The following is a 23,840-nucleotide window of genomic DNA, read 5'->3' on the forward strand; positions in this document are numbered from 1 at the left end:
GATGTTGTACCCAGCCTGTCTGTGGGTCACATATGAGGAACTGGAATTTTACTTCGAAACACCAGACGATGTATGGACTTTCATCGAGGAAAAAAGACTGGAGGTGAACTAAAGACACTGAATTCTTGGAGAATACTGTAGTGGCGATTTGTTGAAAATCACTTTTGTGCTGGTTTGAATAAGTAGTGTTATATGCAATAAGGGGCTGTTTCAATGGCTAAAGTTAACTTTGTCTTACTGGGAGCTGGTTGGAGGGGGGTGGTTTCTGGGGTTGTTTTTTCTGTGGCTGTATTTTCAGTTTTTTTCTGATGTCTGTTACTGGGAATGTGATGCTTTGAATATGTTTGTCCAAGTGGGGGGAGAGGGGGGAGAACAATAGGGAGACAGACGGTTTGGTGCCATGGGTGGGTGCTATCAAGTCAGCTTAGTTAGCTGACTCATGGAAGCACAGTGGGGGGCGAGTAGGTGTTAAGCTGGAGCTTGAGATGGGGGGTTGGGTTTCTAGTGCTGTTACCAGGGGGGGAGGGAGCAGGAGGTGGAGCTGCTCTGCTGACAGGGAAGGAACTGTTACTAGGGGACAAATGAGAGGTCGGGGATGGCGAATGCCCGAGGGGGGGCTCGAGGAGGCCAAGGGCGCAAGCTGGAGGCTGGCCTAAATAGGGTGATGGCTAGTCAGCGGGGAGGGGAAGCCCCCCGACCAGGCTGATTACATGGAACGTTAAAAGGTTGAATGGGCCGGTCAAGAGGGTTCGCATGTTTGCGCATTTGAGGGGGCTGAAGGCGGATGTGGCAATGTTACAAGAGACACACCTAAAGGTTACAGACCAGAGTAGATTGAGAAAGGGGTGGGTTGGCCAAGTATTCCACTCAGGGCTGGACTCAAAGAGCAGGAGGGTAGCGATCTTGATCAATAAACGAGTGGCATTCGAGGCAGGGAGTATCGTACCAGACATGGGGGGTAAGTACATAATGGTGAGTGGGAAGCTGGAGGGGGTGTGGGTGGTACTCGTGAATGTATATGCTCCAAATTGGGACAATGTGGAATTTATGAGGCGGGTGTTCGCTAAGATCCCAGACTTAGAGTCACATAACCTGATTATGGGGAAGATTTTAATACAGTAATTAATCTAGAATTGGACAGGTCAGAATCCAGGACAAGATGGATGCCGGCTGCGGCAAAAGAATTGAAGGGGTTTATGGAACAGATGGAGTAGACCCATGGAGGTTTGCACGGCCAAGGGCGAAGGAGTTTTCTTTTTTCTCCCATGACCACAAGGTATACTCTCGCATCGACTTTTTTGTTCTGATCAGGGCTCTAATACCGGGGGTGGTGGATACTGAGTACTCGGCTATCGCAGTGTTGGATCATGCTCTGCATTGGGTGGATCTACGGGTTAGTGGGGAGAGAGGGCAACGCCCGCTATGGAGACTGGATGTGGGGTTGTTAGTGGACAAAGCGATCTGTGGGCGGGTGAACAGGTCCATCCATAACTACCTGGAAACAAATGATATGGGGGAGGTCTCTGCAGCAACCGTTTGGGAAACTGAAGGCAGTGGTCAGAGGGGAATTAATCTCGAGACGGGCCCACAGAGAAAATGCGGAACGGGATGGGAGGGATAGGTTAGCTGAGGAAATACTCCAGGTGGACAGGAGGTACTCGGAGGCCCCGGGCGTTACTGAGGGAGCGGCGGAGGTTACAGGCGGTGTTTGAGCTGTTGACTACAGAGAAAGCGGTGGAACAGCTGAGGAAGGAAAGAGGGGTGATTTATGAGTATGGGGAAAAGGCTAGCAGAATGTTAGCGCACCAGCTCAGACAAAGATAGCGGCCAGGGAGAGTAAAAGGTAGAGGTGGGAATACGGTCCTGGACCCAGTGGGGCTGAATAAATTGTTTAAGAACTTTTACAGCAAATTATATGAGTCGGAACCCCCGGCGGGGGTGGAGGAGATGGGGCAGTTTTTGGGTCAGTTGAGGTTTCCGAGGGTAGATGAGGATCTGGTGGATCTGGGAGCACCAATTGAAATTGAGGAAATAATTGAGGGGCTGGAGGGCATGCAGTCGGGCAAGGCCTCGGGGCCTGACAGCTACCCGGTGGAATTCTATAAGACGTTTTCAGGAATATTGAGGACATATTGCTGGTGAGGACATTTGGACATGTAATGCAGCAAGAGAGAAGGGAGTCCTCCCCCCAACAATGTTGCATGCCTCGATTTCATTGATCCTGAAACGGGAGGATCCGGGGCAATGCGGGTCATACAGGCCGATTTCTCGGTGAAATGTGGACGCCAAACTGTTGGCTAAGATACTGGCCACAAGGATAGAAAATTTGTGTCTCGGGGGTGATAGGGGAAGATCAGACGGGATTTGTAAAGGGCAGGCAACTCAAGGCCAATGTTCAAAGGCTTTTAAATGTTATTATGATGCCCTCAGAAGGAGGGGAGATGGAGGTGGTGGTAGTGATGGAATAGGAGAAGGCTTTTGATTAGGTAGAGTGGGATTACCTGTGGGAGGCGCTGGGAATGTTTGGGTTTGGTGAGGGCTTCATTGACTGGGTGCGATTGCTCCATCAGGCACCAGTAGCGAGTTTGCGTACGAATCGGCTGAGGTTGGGGTATTTTAAACTACACCGAGGGACGAGGCACGGGTGCCCCCTCTCCCCATTACTGTTTGCTCTGGCCATAGCGCCATTGAAATGAATGAAATTAAATGAATGAAATGAAATGAAAATCGCTTATTGTCACAAGCTCCAAATGAAGTTACTGTGAAAAGTCCCTAGTTGCCACATTCCAGCGCCAGTTCGGGGAGGCTGGTACGGGAATTGAACCGTGCTGCTGGCCTGCTTTCAAAGCCAGCGATTTAGCCCTGTGCTAAACTGGCCATGGCGTTAAGAGCCTCTAGCAACTGGAAAGGGCTGCTTCGGGGGGGGGGGGGGGGGGGGTGGAGCACCGGGTCTTGCTTTACGCAGATGACCTGCTCTTGTATATTTCGGACCCGTTGGAGGGGATGAGGGAAGTTGTGCGGATCCTCAGGAAATTTGTAATTTTTCGGGGGATAAATTGAACATGGGGAAAAACGAGATGTTCGCGATCCAGGCAAGAGGGCAGAAGAGACTGGGAGAGCTGCCGCTTAGAATGATGGGAAGGAACTTTTGGTATCTGGGAATCCAGGTGGTCCGGGAATGGGAGGCACTGCACAAGTTAAACCTATCCCGGCTCATAGAACAAATGAAAGAGGACTTTAAGAGATGGGACATGCTCCCGCTATCACTGGCGGGGAGGTGTGAAAATGACAGTCCTCCGGAGATTACTGTTTGTCTTTCAGTGCCTCCCCATCTTCATCCCAAGGGCCTTTTTCAAGCGGGTGAATTAGGTTATTGCAGGTTTTGTGTGGGCGGGTAAACCCCACAAGTGAAGAAAGTGCTGCTGGAGCACAGGCGGAGGGAGGGTGGGTTGGCGCTGCCGAACGTTTGCAATTACTACTGGGTGGCTAATATAGCCATTAGGAAGTGAGTAGTGGGGGAGGGGTCGGTGTGGGAGCGCATGGAGGCGGTGTCATGGAAAGACATAAGTTTAGGAGCATTGATATCGGCACTTCCGTTCTCGCTGGCCCGATACTCCACAAGTCCGGTGGTGGTGGCGGCTCTGAGAATCTGGGGGCAATGGAGGAGATACGAGAGTAAAGGGAGCATCGTTTTGGACCCCGATTTATAATAATCATCGGTTTGCACCGGGTAGGCTGGATGTTGGGTTCCGGAGATGGCAAAGGGCAGGAATTAGGAGGATGGGGGATCTATTTATAGATGGGAGCTTTCCCAGCTTGAAAGCCTTGGAGGATAAATTTGAATTGCCAGCAGGGAATGGTTTTAGGTATTTGCAGGTGCGAGACTTCTTGAGAAAACAGGTTCCGGCCTTCCCGCTGCTGCTGCCACAGGGGATACAGGACAGAGTAGTCTCCAGTACCTGGGTGGGAGAGGGGAAGGTATCAGATATTTATCAGGAACTTTTGGATGCGGAGGAAACTCCGGTGGAGGAGCTTAAGGGCAAGTGGGAACACAAGCTAGGGGGAGAGATAGAGGCGGGTCTGTGGGCGGATGCCCTAAGCAGGGTTAATACATCCTCATCATGTGCCAGGCTCAGCCTGATACAATTCGAGGTACTCCACCGGGCACACATGACGGTGGCCCGGATGAGGAAGTGTTTTGGGGTAGACAGGTGTGCGATGTGCGCGGGAAGCCCAGCAAATGATGTCCATATATTTTGGGCATGCCCGAAACTTAGTGGGTTTTGCTAAGGCAATGTCCATGGTACTCAAAACACATGTGGTGCTGAGTCCGGAGGTGGCGATCTTTGGCGTGTCGGAAGAGCCGGGAGCGCAGGGGGCGAAAGAGGCCGCGTCTTGGCCTTTGCCTCCCTGGTAGCCCAGAGACGGATCTTATTAATGTGGAGGGACTCTCAAAGCTCCCGAGTGTTGAAATTTGGGTTAGTGACATGGCTGGGTTTCTCAGTCTCAAGAAAATAAAGTTTCCCTTAAGAGGGTCAATGGTTGGGTTCACCCGGAGGTGGCAGCCATTCGTCGACTTTCTCAGGGAAAAGTAAAATGTCAGCAGAAGTAGAATTCCAAAGGGGGGGGGGGGGGGGGGGGGGGGGGGGGAAGAGCAGGAAGGGAGGGCCGGACTGTTGCTTTATGGTTGGGGTGTGTGAAGATTGTGATGGGGGTGGAAATGTTTATTGTACCATGTTGATGTCGGTTATTGTTATTATTATACAAACTTGCAAATACCCTAATAAAAATATATTTTTAAAAAACCTTAAGAGAACCTTGAACAAGTACTCTGAAGCCCCTTTGTGCTTCTGATATCCTGAGCATTTCCCCATTTAGAAGTCTATGCCTCCATTCCTCCTTCCAAAGTGCATAACCTCACTTTTCCATTGTATTCCATCTGCCATTTCTTTGTCCACTCTCCTAGCCTGTCCAAGCCGTTCTGCAGCCCCCTGCTTGAATACTACCTGTCCCTCTACATATCTTTGTATCATCTGAAAACTTAGCAACAGTGCCTTTCAGTTCCCTCTTCCAGATCATTAATGTATATTGTGGAAACGTTGTGGTCCCAGCACCAACCACTGAGGCACACCACTAGTCACCGACTGCCATCCTGAAAAAGACCCCTTTATCCCCACTCTCTGCCTTCTGCCAGTCAGCCAATCCTCTATCCATACCAGGATCTTACCCTTAACATGGGCTCTTAACTTGTTTAACAGTCTCCTATGCGGCACCTTGTCAAAGGTCTTCTGGAAATCTAAATAAATCACATCCACTGGTTCTCCTTTGTCTAACTTCCTTGTTACCTCCTCAAAGATCTCGAACAGATTTGTCAGGCATGACCTCCCCTTGATGAAGCTATGCTGACTCAGTCCTATTTTATCATGCACTTCCTCAGTCCTATTTTATCATGCATTTCCAAGTACTCTGCAATTTCATCTTTAATGATGGACTCTAAAGTCTTACCAATGACCGAAGTAGCTAACCAGCCTATAATTTCCCATCTTCTGCCTCCCTCCCTTCTTAAACAGGGGTGTTACATTAGCCACTTTTCAGTCCTCTGGGACCCTCCCTGCCTCCAGTGATTCCTGAAAGATCATCACCAATGCCTCCACAATCTCCTGAGCTATCTCTATTAGAACCCTGGGGTGTAGTCCATCCGGTCCAGGTGATTTATCCACCTTCCAGTTTCCCCAGAACTACCTTGTTAGTGATGGCTACTACTCACCCGTGCCCCCTGATTCTCCTGGAGCTCTGGCATCCCACTGGTGTCTTCCACCATGAAGACTGATGCAAAGTAACTATTCAGTTCCTCTGACACTATTACTTCTTCAGCCTCATTTTCCAATGGTCCAATGTCCATTTCTGCCTCTCTACCTTTTGAATATTGAAAAAAAACTTCCTATCTTCTTTTATATTACTAGCTAGTTTACACTTATATTTCATCTTCTCCCCCTTATTGCTTTTTTAGTTGTTCTCTGCTCGCTTTTGAAGGCTTCCCACCAATCCTGGCCACTTTGTATGCTTTTTCTTTTTATGCTGTACTTGACTTCCCTCGTCAGCCATGGATGCCTTGTCCTCCACTAAGCATGTTTCCTCCTCCTTTCTGTTCTGCCTCCCGAATAATCCCCCAAAACCCCTGCCATTGCTGTTCCACTGTCTTCCCTGCTAGGCTCCCTTTCCAGTCAACTCTGGCCAGCCCCTCCCTCATGTCTCTGTAGTTACCCCTATTTAATTGTAATACCGTGACATCAGGGGCGGGATTCTCCGCAATCGGCGCGATGTCCGCCGACCGGCACCAAAAACAGCGCGAATCAGTCCGGCATCGCGTGCCACAAAGGTGCGGAATTCTCCGCATCTCGAGGGGCTAGGCCCGCGCCGGACTGATTTCCGCCCCGCAAGCTGGCGGGAAAGGCCTTTGGTGCCCCGCCAGCTGGCGTGGAAATGACTTTGCCGTGCAGTGCATGCGCGGGAGCGTCAGCGACTGCTCACGGCATCCCCGCGCATGCGCAGTGGAGGGGGTCTCTTCTGCCTCCGCCATAGTGGAGACCATGGCGAAGGTGGAAGGAAAAGAGTGCCCCCACGGCACAGGCCTGCCCGGGGATCGGTGGGCCGCGATTGCGGGCCAGGCCACCCTGGGGGCACATCCCGGGGCCAGATCGCCCCGCGCAGCCCACTCGCGCCGCCTTGACCCGCCGTTCAAAAGGTGGTTTAATCCACGCCGGCGGGACAGGCATTCCAGCAGCGTGACTTCGGCCCATCGCGGGCCGGAGAACCGCTGGGGGGGGGGGGGTGGCGCCAACGGGCGCGATTCCCACCCCCGCCGAATATCCAGTGCCGGAGAATTCGGCAACCGGCGGGGGCGGGTTTCACGCCAGCCCCCGCCGATTCTCCGACCCGGCGGGGGGTCAGAGAATCCCGCCCCCGATTCCAGCTTCTCCCTCTCAAACTACAAGACAAGAGAAACATTCCAGGTACGCAGCTCAGTAGGCCTTTTCATAATTCCTTGTCCTGAAAGTCACGACTCATGCTTGAGTAACAGCTGTACCCAGTTAGTAGTTTTCCCCAAGTGGCAAGTGTAATCTGAAAAGTGAACATCAGCAGGATATTTGACTTTTGAAGGGCTCAACAACAGAGCTGAATCTTGCTCCCCTCCACCATGAGACATTCATACCGCTGCAGGCTGGTGAGCAGGAGTGGGAAGCTTGACCAATTCATTTTCATCCCCAGGCCTTAGACATTGCCCTGTCCAGTTGCGGAAGTGATCTAACTCAGCATAGACCAAAAACAAAACTGGAGCCTCTCAAGTCTATGCAATTCAGCAGTATATTACAAGATTACAATTGTGCTCTGAATCACCATGGAGTGGCTGTAAATTCCTTAGCCAGTGAACCTGTTGATGCTTTTTTCTCCGTGGGATTAAAAGAGTTCCTACCCTTCCTTACTGGTTGAAGGAATGCGAAAAATGACACATTCATCATTGGGTTTTTATTTTTTTGTTTAAATTCAGAAGCTATTTAACAAAGTAAGTAAAAGGACAAAAATCTAATTTTGATAGTTGTTTTAGGGAGTTTTATACATATATATATATATCTCATTTGAATAACTGAGTGCCTGAAAGACAATTCTTCTATGTATTCCTCAATGATGTAAAAATAGTTTTTTTAAATGATATCCCCACCAAAACTTTATTAAAGCACAATTAAAACACATACCTGGTTATACACTACCCCCTCCAAGCACACACACAATGCAGCAGTAATTCAAGCAATTATTACCTTCCTTAAAAAAATCTTATATAACAAATAGATTTTTACAAAAAGAAATATATTTCCTAATTTCAAAACAACAATTTTACAACTCTCTTAAAAACCAATGAGCAACATTTTGTAGCTGAGGAACAATTTACATAGCAGATCAATTATCAGATGTCACTGTTACTCACCTGACAACACTGTTAGCCTGGCTGAAGGTTATTGCAGACATTAATGACAAAACTAAGTAGTACCATTTATTATAAATAATCCCATTTTCAACACTTCTGTTGATGTAAAATGGTTCATGAAGAAATCCTTCACAGCAATGAGTAACAGTATCATGACAAATATAATAAATCAAAGCAAAAATACAAAACAGCCACTCAACATTACTATGCTACTTTAAATAAAACAGATTAAAAAGTGCATGGAAAAATGTGAACTTTTTTAGGCACATCCATCTGTAGAAGCAAGCTCAAAGAACAAATTCCAGTTCAACTTTAACATTGTTTTTTTCAGAGGTTCTTCAAAAGCCAAGTTTTCATTTCATTCCCTGTGACGTTGAAGGCTTGCTTTGCCCTAGTGCATTAGGTATGTCTGAGTCTGCCTTTCTTTGTTTTTGCAGGTTTTGGTTTGGGTATGTATTGATTATTTGCTTGATATTCTAGTTCTTTACGGAAGTAGTCAATTGTCTTGTTTAGGCCTTCTTCCAGAGGAACCTATTTAGAAAAAGAAAGCGGGAGGCAAGTTAAAAATAGCCAATGAAATATTTCTTCTATATATATGCTTCATAATGAAGCCCCAGAAATATGTTTTAAACATACATCATCAAAGCCACATACCTATTGCATTGAATGCCACTGAGGGAAGTAAACATTTTATCAGAATGGCACAGGGTGGTTTGTGGTGGTGGTAGGGGTGTCTGTGGTGAGTGAGTTTCTGATTGGGGGGGCGCTGGGGTCTGCAAGATTGCCTGATGGGGTGGGGGGAGGGGTCCTCTTGTGGGCTATGGGGGCACCTATGTTAAATACTTATCCCCTTGGTCCATCGTGAGGTCCGCCACGTCAGAGTTAAGCTAGCATATACTTGCACCAATCCATGTCTGCCCGAATCCCACTGGAAAGGGCCAGAGCATCACAGAGGCATGGAGAATCTGGAGTTCATTTCATTATTAGGATGTAAATTGGTTCAAATGACCCATCTGCATCCTCCCGCCGGCATGGGGTGTGAATCTCGATGCTGCCCCTAGTGGGGGACCAGAGCATTGCAACGGGATTGGTGCGGGCGGCAATCCCATCTTTTGCCTGATGCAAGATTCTCCACCGCATCGAATCTCCACTACCGGGGGTGAGCAGTGGAGAGACCCAGCATGGGAGTCTGGGTTCTAGAATTCTCAGCCAAGGGAAACATTTTCTTAGCATCTACCCTGTCATATCTTTGTATGAATTTTATGTTTCAATTAGGTCACCTTTCATTCTTCCAAATTCTAGGAAATATAGGCCAAATTGACTCAATCTCTCCTCATGTATCCCCATGGATACAAAATTAACTGCGTGACAAATCCAGAGAGGGGTGGTGAATGGTTGTTTTGTAGACTGGAGAGTTTGTAGTGGAGAATCCCAGGGGTCGATGTTGGGAGCCTTGCACTTCCTGACATGTTAATGACTTGGACCTTCGTCACAGGGCACAATTTTAAAATCTGCAGACAAACACGAAATTTGGGAGTATTGTGAACTGTGAGGAGGATAGTGTTAAACTTCAAATGGCATAGAAAGGATGGTGGAAGGGGGTGAAAGGTTATCGGGGATAGGCAGAAATTTGGTGCTGAGATTACAATTAGATCAACCATAATGGAGCAGCCTTGAAGGGCTGAGTGAGAGTGACTTACTCTGGTTTCTAATTTGCATGCATGTATATAGGTGGACAAATGGCAGATGAAATTTAATGCAGAGAAGTGTGAATTGATTCCTTTTTGTTGGAAGAATGTAGAGACACAATTTAAAATGAAAGGTACAATTCTAGACTTTGTAGCAGTTTGTTACAAATGAGTGGCTAGCTAGGCCATTTCAGTGAGCATTCAGAGAGTTAACCATATTGCTGTGGGCCTGGAGTCGTAAGTGGATTTCCATCCCTCAAGGACATTAGCCAAACCAGATCATTAAAAAAATATATATATATATTTTATTCAAGATTTTTGGCCAAATATAACAGTACGTAGTGTTTCTTTTACACAACAATAAAGCAATATAAATAACAGTGGCCAGTTTTAAACAAATAAATAAATAATATATAAACAAAAACAAAACTGAATGGCAACTGCCTTGTCCAAAATGAATACTCTCCAAAAATATAATCCAACAATCCAATATACAATTACCTATACATATTATACATATACAATAACATCTCTGAGAGTCCGTTCGATTCCTACCCCTCCCCCCCCCCCCTCCCCTCCCCCCTGGGTTGCTGCTGTTGTCTACTTCTTTTCCATTCCCTCTATCTTTCTGTGAGGTAATCGACGAACGGTTGCCACCGCCTGGTGAACCCCTGAGCCGAACCCCTTAACACGAACTTAATCCGTTCTAACTTTATAAACCCCGCCATGTCGTTTATCCAGGTCTCCACACCCGGGGGTTTGGCTTCCTTCCACATTAATAATATCCTGCGCCGGGCTACTAGGGACGCAAAGGCCAAAACATCAGCGTCTCTCGCCTCCTGCACTCCCGGCTCTTCTGCAACCCCAAATATAGCCAACCCCCAGCTTGGTTCGACCCGAACCCCCACCACCTTCGAAAGCACCTTTGCCACCCCCACCCAGAACCCCTGTAGTGCCGGGCATGACCAGAACATGTGGGTGTGATTCGCTGGGCCTCTCGAGCATCTCGCACACCTATCCTCTACCCCCAAAAATTTACTAAGCCGTGCTCCAGTCATATGCGCCCTGTGTAACACCTTGAATTGTATCAGGCTTAGCCTGGCACACGAGGACGATGAGTTTACCCTACGTAGGGCATCAGCCCACAGCCCTCCTCAATCTCCTCTCCCAGTTCTTCTTCCCATTTCCCTTTCAGCTCATCTACCATGATCTCCCCCTCGTCCCTCATTTCCCTGTATATGTCCGACACCTTACCATCCCCCACCCATGTCTCTGAGATCACTCTATCCTGCACCTCCTGCGTCGGGAGCTGCGGGAATTCTCTCACCTGTTGCCTCGCAAAAGCCCTCAATTGCATGTACCAAAATGCATTCCCTTGGGGCAACCCATATTTTTCCGTCAGCGCTCCCAGACTCGCAAACGTCCCATCTACAAACAGATCTCTCAGTTGTACTACCCCAGCTCGTTGCCATGCTCCAAATCCCCCATCCATTCTCCCCGGAACAAGCCTATGATTGTTTCTTATCGGGGACCGCACCGAAGCTCCCGTCCTTCCCCTATGCCGTCTCCACTGCCCCCAAATTTTCAATGTAGCCACCACCACCGGGCTTGTGGTGTATTTCTTTGGTGAGAACGGCAACGGTGCCGTCACCATTGCTTATAGGCTAGTCCCCCTGCAGGACGCCCTCTCCAATCTCTTCCACGCCGCTCCCTCCCCTTCTCCCATCCACTTACACACCATTGAAACATTGGCGGCCCAGTAGTACTCACTTAGGCTCGGTAGTGCCAGCCTCCCCCTGTCCCTACTACGCTGCAAGAATCCCCTCCTCACTCTCGGGGTCTTCCCAACCCACACAAAACTCATAGTACTCTTCTCGATTCTTTTGAAAAAAGCCTTCGTGATCACCACTGAAACACAAAAAGGAATCTCGGGAGGACCACCATTTTAACCGCCTGCACCCTACCTGCCAATGACAGGGACACTATGTCCCATCTCAAAGTCCTCCTCCATCTGTTCCACCAACCGCGTTAAATTAAGCCTGTGTAATGTACCCCAATTCTTGGCTATCTGGATCCCCAAGTACCGGAAGTCCCTTGTTACCTTCCTCAACGGTAAATCCTCTATCTCTCTGCTCTGCTCCCCTGGATGCACCACAAACAACTCACTTTTCCCCATGTTCAGTTTATACCCTGAAAAATCCCCAAACTCCCCAAGTATCCGCATTATCTCTGGCATCCCCTACGCCGGGTCCGCCACATATAGCAACAAATCATCCGCATACAGAGATACCCGGTGTTCTTCTCCCCCGAGTACTCCCCTCCACTTCCTGGAACCCCTCAATGCTATGGCCAGGGGTTCAATCGCCAGTGCAAACAATAACGGGGACAGAGGACATCCCTGTCTCGTCTCTCTATGGAGCCGAAAATAGTCAGACCCCCGTCCATTCGTGACCACGCTCGCCATCGGGGCCCTATACAGCAACTGTACCCACCTGATATACCCATCCCCAAAACCAAATCTCCTCAGCACCTCCCACAAATAATCCCACTCCACTCCTTCGAATGCTTTCTCGGCATCCATCGCCACCACTATCTCCGCTTCCCCCTCTAGTGGGGGCATCATCATTACCCCTAGCAGCCTCCGTATATTTGTATTCAGCTGTCTCCCCTTCACAAACCCAGTTTGGTCCTCATGAACCACCCCCGGGGCACAATCCTCTATCCTCATTGCCATTACCTTGGCCAGAATCTTAGCGTCCACATTCAGGAGGGAAATGGGCCTGTAGGACCCGCATTGCAGCGGGTCTTTTTCCTTCTTTAGGAGGAGCGATATCGTTGCCTCTGACATAGTCGGGGGCAGCTGCCCCCTTTCCCTCGCCTTATTAAAGGTTCTCATCAGTAGCAGGGCCAGCAGGTCCATATATTTCCTATAGAATTCAACTGGGAATCCGTCTGGTCCCGGGGCCTTCCCCGCCTGCATGCTCCCAATCCCTTTCACCACTTCCTCCGTCTCAATCTGTGCTCCCAGTCCCACCCTCTCCTGCTCCTCCACCTTAGGAAATTCCAGCTGATCCAGAAAGCACATCATTCTCTCCTTCCCATCCGGGGGCTGAGCTTCATATAATCTTTCGTAAAATGCCTTGAACACTCCATTCACTCTCTCCGCTCCCCGCTCCATCTCTCCCTCCTCATCTCTCACCCCCCCTATCTCCCTCGCTGCTCCCCTTTTCCTCAGTTGGTGGGCCAGCAACCTGCTCGCCTTCTCCCCGTATTCGTACTGTACACCCTGTGCCTTCCTCCATTGTGCCTCTGCATTACCCGTAGTCAACAAGTCAAATTCTACATGTAGCCTTTGCCTTTCCCTGTACAGTCCCTCCTCCGATTGTCTGTCCACCCTCAGAAGTTCTTTCAACAACTGCTCCCTTTCCCTACCCTCCTGCTTTCCTTTATGTGCCCTAATAGATATCAGCTCCCCTCTAACCACTGCCTTCAGCGCCTCCCAGACCACTCCCACCTGTACCTCCCCATTATCATTGAGTTCCAAGTACCTTTCAATACACCCCCTCACCCTTAAACACCCCCCCTCATCTGCCAATAATCCCATGTCCATTCTCCAGGGTGGACGCTGTTGTTTTTCTTCCCCTATCTCCAGGTCCACCCAATGTGGAGCATGATCCGAAATGGCTATAGCCGTGTACTCCGTCCCCGTCACCTTTGGGATCAGTGCCCTTCCCAAAACAAAAAAATCTATTCGTGAATAAACTTTGTGGACATAGGAGAAAAACGAAAACTCCTTACTCCTAGGTCTACTAAATCTCCAGGGGTCTACTCCTCCCATCTGCTCCATAAAGTCCTTAAGCACCCTAGCTGCAGCCGGCCTCCTTCCGGTCCTGGACCTCGATCTGTCCAGCCCTGGGTCCAGCACCGTATTAAAATCTCCACCCATTACCAACTTCCCCACTTCTAGGTCCGGGATTCGTCCTAACATACGCCTCATAAAGTTGGCATCATCCCATCGGGGCATACACGTTCACTAATACCACCGCCTCCCCTTGTAATTTGCCACTCACCATCACGTATCTGCCCCCACTATCTGCCACTATAGTCTTTGCCTCAAACATTACCCGCTTCCCCACTAGTATGGCCACCCCCCTGTTTTTTGCGTCGAGCCCCGAATGAAACACCTGCCCCACCCATCCTTTGCATAGTCTGACCTGGTCTATCAGCTTCAGATGCGTCTCCTGAACCATAACCACATCTGCCTTAAGTTTCTTTAGGTGTGCGAGTACCTGTGCCCTCTTAATCGGCCCGTTCAGCCCTCTCACATTCCACGTGATCAACCGGGTTAGGGGGCTCTTTTACCCCCCCCCACCCCCCCTGACGACTAGCCATCTCCTTTTTCAATCCAGCTCCTCACCCGGTTCCCACGTAGCCGTATCACCCCAAGCGGCGCCCCCCCCCCCCCCCCCATACCAGCTCTCCACCCCCCCCGCTAGATCCCAAACTAGCGTAATTGCACCCCCCATTTTGCTCCCAGAAGTCAGCAAACTCTGGCCGACCTCGGCTTCCCCCCGTGACCTCGGCTCACACTGTGCGAGGCCCCCTCCTTCCTGCTTCCCTGTTCCCGCCGTGATTACTATAGCGCGGGAACAAAGCCCGCGCTTCCCTTTTGGCCCCGCCCCCAATGGCCGGCGCCCTCAGCTCCTCATCCTCCCTCCCCCACGACATGGGGAAGAGAGAACAGGGTCGCAGGATTAACAACTTCGGAAGTCATCTCTTCCTCTTTTCCCCACTTCATCCCACATATTCACCCCCCCACTTTGTCCCAAACGTTCTTTTTATGGCCCGCTCACTCCAATTTCTCCTCGACAATAAATGTCCACGCCTCATCTGCCGTTTCGAAGTAGTGGTGTTTCCCTTGATGTGTGACCCCACAGTCTTGCCGGTTGCAGCATTCCAAATGTAATCTTCCGTTTGTGCAGCACCGCCTTGGCCGCATTAAAGCTTGCCCTCCTACTCGCCACCTCTGCACTCCAATCTTGATATACGCGGATCACCGCGTTCTCCCACCTACTGCTCCGAGTTTTCTTTGCCCATCGGAGGACCATCTCTCTGTCCTTATAGCGGAGAAATCTCACCACTATGGCTCGAGAATTTCTCCAGCCTCGGTCTTCGCGCCATAACTCGATAGGCTCCCTCCACCTCCAGCGGACCCGTCGGGGCCTCCGATCCCATTAACGAGTGCAGCATCGTGCTCACATATGCCCCGACGTCCGCCCCTTCTACACCTTTGGGAAGACCAAGAATCCTTAAATTCTTCCTCCTCGCATTATTCTCCAGCACCTCCAGCCTTTCCACAGCTTTTGTGTTGTGCCTCGTGCATCTCCGTTTTCACCACCAGGCCCTGTATGTTGTCCTCATTCTCAGCAGCCTTTGCCTTCACGACCCGAAGCTCCTGGTCCTGGGTCTTTTGCTCCTCCTTTAGCCCCTCAATCGCTTGTAATATCGGGGCCAACAGCTCCTTCTTCATCTCCTTTTGGAATTCTTCCACGCAACGCCGCAGGAACTCTTGTTGGTCAGGGCCCCATATTAAACTGCCTCCTTCTGACACCATCTTGCTTTGTGCCTGCCTTCCCGGCCGCTGCTCTAGACGATCCACCGCAATCCGGCCACTTTCCTCTCTTTTTTCCATCCGTGTCCAGGGGGGATTCCCTTCTGGATTACAGCACAGTGTTTTTTGCCGTTAAAATTGCCATTGGGGCTCCTATCAAGAGCCCAAAAGTCCGTTCCACCGAGAGCTGCCAAAACGTGCGACCTAGCTGGTCATCGCCGCACCCGGAAGTCCAAAACCAGATCATTTTTTACAACTGACAATGGTTTCATGTCACTGTTACTGCGACTAGCTTTTAAGTCCAAATTTACGAATTGAATCTAAATTTCACCAGCTGCTGTCGTGGGATTTGAACCCGTGACCTCAGACCATTAGCCTGGACCTCTGGATTACTAGTTCAGTGACATTACCACTATGCCATTATGTATCCCTAAAGGGCAATTAGGGATGGTCAATAAACGTTGGCCTAGCCAGCAATGCCCACATCCCATGTAAGAATAAAAATAAATAAATTCTAAAGGAGGTGCAGGAGCAGAGGGACCCTGGGGTATATGCATAAACTAATGAAGGTGGCAGGGCTGATTGAGAGTGTGGTTAATAAAGCATATGTGGGTTTTATAAATAAGGGCAAAGAAGTTGTGACAAACGTGTATAAAACAATGTTTCAGCCTCAACTGGAGAACTGTTTCCAATTCTGGGTACCACACTTTGAGGAGGACGTGAAGGGATTAGAGAGGCTGCAGAAAAGATTTATGAGAAAGATTGCAGGGATTAGGAACTTCAGTTTTGTAGGTAGACTGGAGAAGCTGGGACTGTCTCCTGGGAGAATAGAAAGTCGTGAGGAGGTTTGATAGAGATATTCAAAGTCATGAAGGGGCAGAGATAAAATAGAGAGAAACTGTTCCCATTGGTAGAAGGATCTAGAACTAGAGGGCACAAAATTAAGGTAATTGCAAATGAAGCAATGAAGAAAAACATTTTTCTCAGTAAGTGCTTAGGATCTGGAATGCACTGCCTTGTGTGGTGGAGGTAGGTTCGATCATGGCAGTCAAAAGGGAATCATTATCTGAAAAGGACATCATTGCAGAAATACAGGGAAAGGGTAAGAGAATGGCAGTCAGAGAGCCAACATAATAATCTTTATTAATGTCACAAGTAGGCTTACATTAACACTGCAATGAAGTTACTTTGAAAATCCCCTAGTCGCCACACTCTGGTGCCTGTTCGGGTACACTGAGGTAAATGTCCAATTCACCTAACAGCACGTCTTTCAGGACTTGTGGGAGGAAACCGGAGCATCTGGAGGAAACCCACGCAGACACGGGAGAGCGTACGGACTCCTCGCAGGCAGTAACCCAAGCCGAGAATCGAACCCCGGTCCCTGGCATTGTGAAGCAACAGTGCTAACCACTGTGCTACCGTGTCACCCAATTTTGCTGCAACCATTCTATAATTCTACCTTATTGAATGGTTTTGAAAATTGAAATACACTTTAGGCATTCTACTAGTTGTATCCTCAAAAAATGCAAACAAATTTGTCAAACATAATTTCCCTTTCAATGTTCTGTGCAGACACTACTTCATATATCATGCTTATTTAAGTTCCCCCATACTATATGCCTAATAAAATTCCATTTTTTTGCCTCCTACTGATGTTAGGCTAATTGGACTGTAATTCAGTTTTCTTTCTTCTCCTTTTTCAAATTACAGGGTTATGTTTGCATCCTTTCAATCCTTTGGAATTGTTCTCGGATCTAAGGAATACTTACAAGATCAAAACCAATGGGTGCAATTCTTCCAAAAAATTTCTAAGTTAATTTGTGGTGGGGCTTTCAAGGAGTTCCCCACCGCTATTCAATGACACATAAGTCACTTTTTTGGATCCTGGGGAGTTTCTCTACGGTTTAGCCCACACAGAATTTTTTTTAGCACTGGGGAGCTGAACGCAGAGATCAGCACGCCATTTTCAAAGGGTGCCCCGAACTCTAAGTGAGCTTGTAGGGCCTCCACACCCCTCACCCATGGACACTACCCCCCCCCCCCCCCCCCCCCCCCCCCCCCAAGTGAGGATGCACCACTTTGGGGTCCCCCCCTCTTCAGGCTCTCCCTCCCCCCCCCCCAAATCCCCCTTATAGCACCCCCTCCCTTCTAAGACCCCCACACATCACTCCTCCCGGAGGCCCCTACTTACCTGCTCTTCACTCACCACCCTTCAAACCCTCCCTTCACCCTCATTTCATGGGCATGATCCCCCTCGCCCCTGGCAATGCAACCCAGGCAGTGCTCCTGCAATCTTGGCAGTGCCATCAAGGCAACCTGGCAGTACCAAGATGCCCACGTTCCAGAGGGAGGGCCAGGGAGCTGCCCTGCACTTACCCTGACCCCCCCGGGGTCTCAGATGGCCCGGGAACCCCCCCGGGTGCTGTTCCAACTGGTCCACGTTTGTGCGGGCCAGCACTGATCGCCGTCCGGCTGCAACCTCCGTGGGAGGCTGGAGAATCAAGGGAGGCAAGTGGATCCCGGGCAGGTAGGTTGTAAGTAGGTTTATGACCTTCCGGGAGTGGCGTTTGGTCACGCTCATTTGGGGCGGAGTTCCAACTCCAACGTCTCGCTGGACTTTGGTGAATCTCGTGAGGTGCGGAGGCTGTCGGGAGGCTCATTGGAGGGCTCTCCTGAGATTCTCCGGCCGCGTTGTGCTCTCACTTGAGCGCAACACGGCAGGAGAATCGCGCCCAATGTATCCACTTTCTCTGCAATGATGTTTTAAAACCCTGTCAGGTCCCATTAATTGCTCCAGTCTTATTTCTTTCAATGCTCATTCTTGCTAAACCCTTGATTTCCCATTATTTCCAGAATGTTTTTTGATTCTTCTACCATAAAACAAAGATCAAAATAAAATATTCAATGTTTCTGCATTTTCCTAAAATAGTCATTCTTCCCTAAAGACCCTTTTTCTATAAGATTGATTGACCTGTTCTCATTGCACAAAACTAGATCCAAAATATTCCATTTCCTAGTTGGGTCCTTGACATACTAATCTATAAAACTACCTTGTATACATTTCATGAACTCATTATCTATATTATTAATGCAAATTTGGTTTACCCAGTCTGAATGAAGATTAAAGCCCACAATTACTGTATTACCCTTATTGCATGTACCTCTTAATATCCTAATTCATCACCTGCCCTACACTATACTATTTCATATATTCTTGGGAGAAGGCGGGAGGTGCAGTGGCTAATCTAGTAAAATACGATTTGGAGCATTTTACCCAGTCGATGGAATCACATTTGATAAAGAAAACATTTATCTTGATAGCTTGATGCTATGTAATTTAGCATCCCATCCCAATTTAGATATTGAGAATCCATCCCAATGCACATATTGAGAATTCAATGTGTCCTTACCACAGGTTCCCATCCCAACAATAGCTTAGCTTTACTGATATCTGGATTTCTTCGTTGTGGATCATCTTGTGCTTCTGGAAGAGACAGAATGTCACTTTTGCTCCCTGTTGGATTGAAGAAATGTTGTTTATAGCAAAATTCTAAACAGATATAAGAAAAAGCCAACTGACATAACTTTTACAAGAACAGAGATTAGAAAAACTCAGCAGGTCCGACAGCACCTGTAAGGAGGGAAAGCAGAGTCAATGATTTGAGTTCTTTGGTTCTTTGTCAGAATTTAAAGGAGGGCCAAATTGCCTTCACCTGCTCCAAATTTGTATGTCTGTAGAAACATTGGGAATGATAGAATGTTAAGCACAGTTCTCTTGGTAGCATTGGTATTACGAGTATAATCACTGAGAGATACGCATTCCTCCTCTATCATTTGCTTTCCACAGTGCATCCCAGTTTTAAGGAATCAGTGGTATCATAGACTTCAAAAACTGTTGATAAATGCTTCTGCCATAGGGGAGGTATGTGGCTATGTTTGGTGGATGGGGGAAGAGGAACAGGCCTGGCTTTCTATAGTAGAACATTATTGTGTTTCATTTTAATCTGCAGTGGGACATTGCTGCTTAGCAACCAGCAGTGGTGGGATTCCAATTGTAATTGTGATGCTCAAGTCCCCATTAGATTCCATTCTGTTCATACAACAAGCTGCATTTATATGTCCATTATGCTTAAGAGGGTTATTCGACAAAATTTGACCAAGGCTTGAAATAAAGTATTACGACATTTCACCAACTGCTTGATCGAGGAGGGAGGTTTTAAGCAGCACCTTAGAGGACAGAATTGTAGAGAGGCTTCCACCTTTGCAATATTTAGACAGTCATGCTCATTCAATACTGGAGGTTGGCCAAATAGCATGAAAAATCAGGGGCAGTGGAGGGGTGGTAGCAAGGAACTTCTGGAGTCTTCAGCATACATGTGGAATCCAATATGTTTTTGGAGTATATAGACAAGATGTGAAATAGGAGGCGACCAAGGAAACAACCTTGAGGAATTGGAATTTTTGCTTCACAATGCCAGCGACCCGGGTTCAATGCCTGGCTTGGGTCACTGTCTGTGCGGAGTTTGCACGTTCTCCTCGTGTCTGTATGGATTTCCTCCGGGTGCTCCGGTTTCCTCCCAGAAGTCCCGAAAGAGGTACTTGTTAGGTGAACTGGACATTCTGAATTCTCCCTCTGTGCACCTGAACAGGTGCTGGAGTGTGGCGACTAGGGGATTTTCACAGTAACTTCATTGCAGTGTTAATGTAAGCCTACTTGTGACACTAATAAAGATTATTATTAACTCCAGAGTTAAATGGTGAGCGAGTGGGAAGAGAAACCACTCCAGGAGATTCTCTAGAAATAACTGGATAAATAAGAATAGAAGCAGGTATATTATGGATGGTTGATGGGAATATGCAAAGTCATAAATACATAATATTATGTACCTGCACACATAAAGCAAGCAGAATAATTTCTGCTGTATTAAAACATTATTAGCGTTTGCTAAAAGATTTAAAGAGCTTCTTTCAGAGGATCCAATGGTACAAATATTAACACCTCTGGGATCCGCATCTGAATTCAGCCTAACTGAATGGGCAGCAGCTCTCAAGTGTTGCCAAGAATTCTAAACGAGAGGGAAATCTCCGCAGCTACTAGCCATGTCAAGATCTCACAAATGGGAGTGAATGGATGCTGAAAAGATCACAGAGGTTAATAAGATAATTTTCTCCCTTGATGTTAGAAAGTATTTTTCTTTGAGGTTATGTTTAAAGCTCTTTTGGAGAAACAAAGGTGGTTATCTACAGCACAGGAGGAGGCCATTCACTACATTTTGTTTGTCAGCTGTTTGTAACAGTATTCTAAAATTACTCTTACTGTCCTGGTCTCTCCTCAGAATCGTGCATTTTACCTGGTTTCAAATATTTATCCAATTGTTCTCTAAAAGAAGCAATGGCTGCTACCTGAACCATTCCATTGGCAAAACACTCCAGAATTTCAAAAACCGGGTGGCATGTGGCACAGTGGATAGCACTGGGACTGCGGCACTGAGGACCCGGGTTGGAATCCTGGCACTGGGTCACTGTCCGTGTGGAGTTTGCACATTCTCCCCGTATCTGCGTGGGTTTCACCCTCACAACCCAAAAATGTGCTGGTTAGGTGGATTGGCCATGCTAAATTGCCCCTTAATTGGAAAAAAAAATAATTGGGTACTCTAAATTTAAATTTAAAAAAAATAATTTAAAAAACAGTTATCAAGTATTCTTAGAGTGTCCAATGCTGAGACTGGGGTGCTAAATGTATTCATGAATAACACACAAATACTTTTTAGGATGCAACAGTAAAATGAGACACACTAAAATATCTAGATATGACAAAGCAGAAAAAGGATACAATTCATTAAGTGCAGAAACTTACAGGCATCAGTACAAACAGTAAAATTGTAATGGATAAGATTGAAGCTACACAGATTTCCGAACCCAAAATAAATATTTGAGAAAATAGGGGCATCATCAGCTGGAATTTTCAAAAACATTTGAGGATGATTCAAAAGGAGGACATCGGTCTGATGGACTGAATGGCCTATTCTTGTTCCTACAAAAGTACTCGAGTGCTGAGATTCTTTCTTTTTCCAATCTACCAAAGTAAGTAAAAGAAAATCTTACCAACAAGGCCCCGAATTAATTTGGCAAATTCTAAAATTGTATGTTCTTCTGGGTTCCCCTGTTAAAAGTAAATATAGTGGTATTAAAACTAATGTTATATATTTTTTAAAAAGCTTAGATTTTTATGGTGATTGACATTTATTACACGTTATAATTTCAAAATCTGGCACAATTGACTTAGTTTTAATTATATTTTCACTTCAATCCTGAAAAGATTTAATTACACAAATATTTAAAATATTTCCAAGGTAAGTATGTATTCATCTCAACTGTTGCATTATGAAGCACTGATCACATATTTATATACATATAATTCTCTAGCTGTACTGGTCTAAGATGCAGAATGCACCATTTCGATGAAATGCGACAGGACACCATGTAAAACACAAAATAAAAGTATGTAAATGCAAAGTGCACAGGGAAGGCCAATAACATACAATAAACTTAGGAAGATCAAAGTTGTATTTTTTGGCCACTATCATTTCTTGCTGCAGATTCGATCCCCTATGCAGTTACTTGCTCGGGTTGAATGAGCTGTGTAGAACCATAGGTTTACGTTCTACCTCTCTTCAGCTCTGAAGAGGTCATATGGGCTTGAAATGTTAACTTTGTTTCTCTCTTTTCACAGATGTTGCCAGACCTGCTAAATTTTTCCAGCAATTTTCTGTTTTTATCTTATGTTTGACTCAAGAGCACAGAGTCAAATCCAGCTTCTTATCTGAACTTCAAAACAACTTCTTTCCACTGTAATAATTCCCAGATTTTGATCTTTACTGACAGCAAAATCCTCTTTTTAGGATTTCTGAAAATAAGCAACATCACCTCCATCACAAATTTGTTTATGCATCTGTATTATTATATTAATGTCCAAACGCACCAATTATCTTTCTGTGCTGGGATCACTTAAATGAAATACCACGGAATAGACTTATAATAAAAGGGTGGAACTTAAGATTCATCGAACACCTCTAAATGTAAACAAAGTCTAATTGTGCTGAGACTCATTTCTTTAATACACAGTGGACAATGTTCAGCTCATTGCATCTTTATTGGCTGTCTGAAAAATCTATTCACTTAGTCTTAAGTGCACTGTCCTTTCCAATGCATTTTAAAAAATGTTACCGTTTTAGAAGGTATGAATTTTGCTTCCACAATCATTTCTGATCTGACATTCTAAGTCTTAGGAACTTCTGTGCAAAAGAAAAAGCCTAGCTGGACTTCCGGTGGCGCCCTCGAGGAAGCAGGTCGCAGGTCGGATCGCTCCCGCCCGCGATGGGCAAACGGACATGTTTTGCAGGATTTCTTCGGGACCTGGCGGCCTGAATCGGTGGAGGAGACGAAAAGAAGAGGTTTTCCTCCCGGGGTATGGACAGTTGGACCAGAAGTGGTCAAGTGGAGCGGCGAAGTTCGAAGCGGGAGCAGCGGGGACCTCTGACCGGGCGGCGAAGCATGGCGGACGGCAGGGACCAGGGAGCGGAGGCTCACTGGCCAAGGGAGCAGCAGATGGAGTTTTTCCGGAGCTGCTTCGCCGACTTGAATAGGGACACGTTGGACCCGATGAGGGCGGTGATGGATCGAATGGTCGAGGCGCAGGCGGTCCAAGAGAAGGCGCTCAGGGAGGTTGAGGTGAAGCTCTCCGCACAGGCGGACACAGTAACGGAGCTGGAGCACGAGGTAGAGGAGCTGAACGCCCGCCAGAGGAGGATGCAGGAGCAGCTTGAAGAGCTGGGGAACAGAGCCAGGAGGCAGAACCTGAGGATCATGGGCCTCCCCGAGAGCTGTGAGGGATCGGATGCGGGCGCATACATGATGGGTATGCTCGAGGCGCTGATGGGACCGGAGGCCTTCCCTCGACCCCTGGAGTTGGATGGGGCTCATAGAGCCCCCGCAAGGAAGCCCAGGACGGGTGACCGACCGAGGCCCTTGGTGGTTCGCTTTCACCGGCTTGCCGACAGGGATCGGGTGCTGCGATGGGCCAAGGCGGAGAGGAGCAGCAGATGGGAGAACTGCGAGGTGCGCATGTACCAGGACTTGGGAGCGGAGCTGGCCAAGAGGCGTGCAGGATTCATCAAGGTAAAGGCAGCCCTCTTCAAAAAGGTGAGATTTGGAATGCTGTATCCTGCGAAGCTTTGGGTGACGTTTGAGGAACTTCATTACTACCTCGAGACACCAGAACAGGTTTGGGCCTTTAGTAAAGAGAGGAAGCTGGACTTGAACTAACGGACATTTGGTTTGTTTTTCAATGCTCTATAGTGGCGGTGGTATGTTAACCTAACTTGTTTTGACTAGAAATGGACTTTTATTAAAAGAAGAAGCTGGACTTGAACTAAAGGACTCTGGGCTCACAGAGCTGTTGTGTGGCGGCGGTCCGTTAAATTATCCTGCACTGTAATGTTTTTATTTAAGATTGTATTCAGCCTGGACAGAGAACGGGGACTGGAGGGCGCACTGC

General features: G+C 47.6%; 1 protein-coding gene across 1 annotated transcript in view; it reads right to left on the reverse strand.

The window, feature by feature from the left end:
* Positions 1–7,507: 7,507 nt before the first annotated feature.
* uxs1 (UDP-glucuronate decarboxylase 1) overlaps positions 7,508–23,840 on the reverse strand; it is a 158,111-nt gene continuing 141,778 nt past the window's right edge. Inside the window, exons 13-15 of the mRNA XM_072476675.1 lie at positions 21,389–21,446; positions 18,694–18,797; positions 7,508–8,515 (exon numbers count right to left, since the gene is read on the reverse strand). Coding sequence (XP_072332776.1) covers positions 8,384–8,515; positions 18,694–18,797; positions 21,389–21,446 — 294 coding nt within the window. The 3' untranslated portion in view covers positions 7,508–8,383. The remainder of the gene's footprint in view (positions 8,516–18,693; positions 18,798–21,388; positions 21,447–23,840) is intronic.

The sequence above is a fragment of the Scyliorhinus torazame genome, chromosome 15, assembly GCF_047496885.1.
Source record: "Scyliorhinus torazame isolate Kashiwa2021f chromosome 15, sScyTor2.1, whole genome shotgun sequence".
NCBI lineage: Eukaryota > Metazoa > Chordata > Chondrichthyes > Carcharhiniformes > Scyliorhinidae > Scyliorhinus > Scyliorhinus torazame.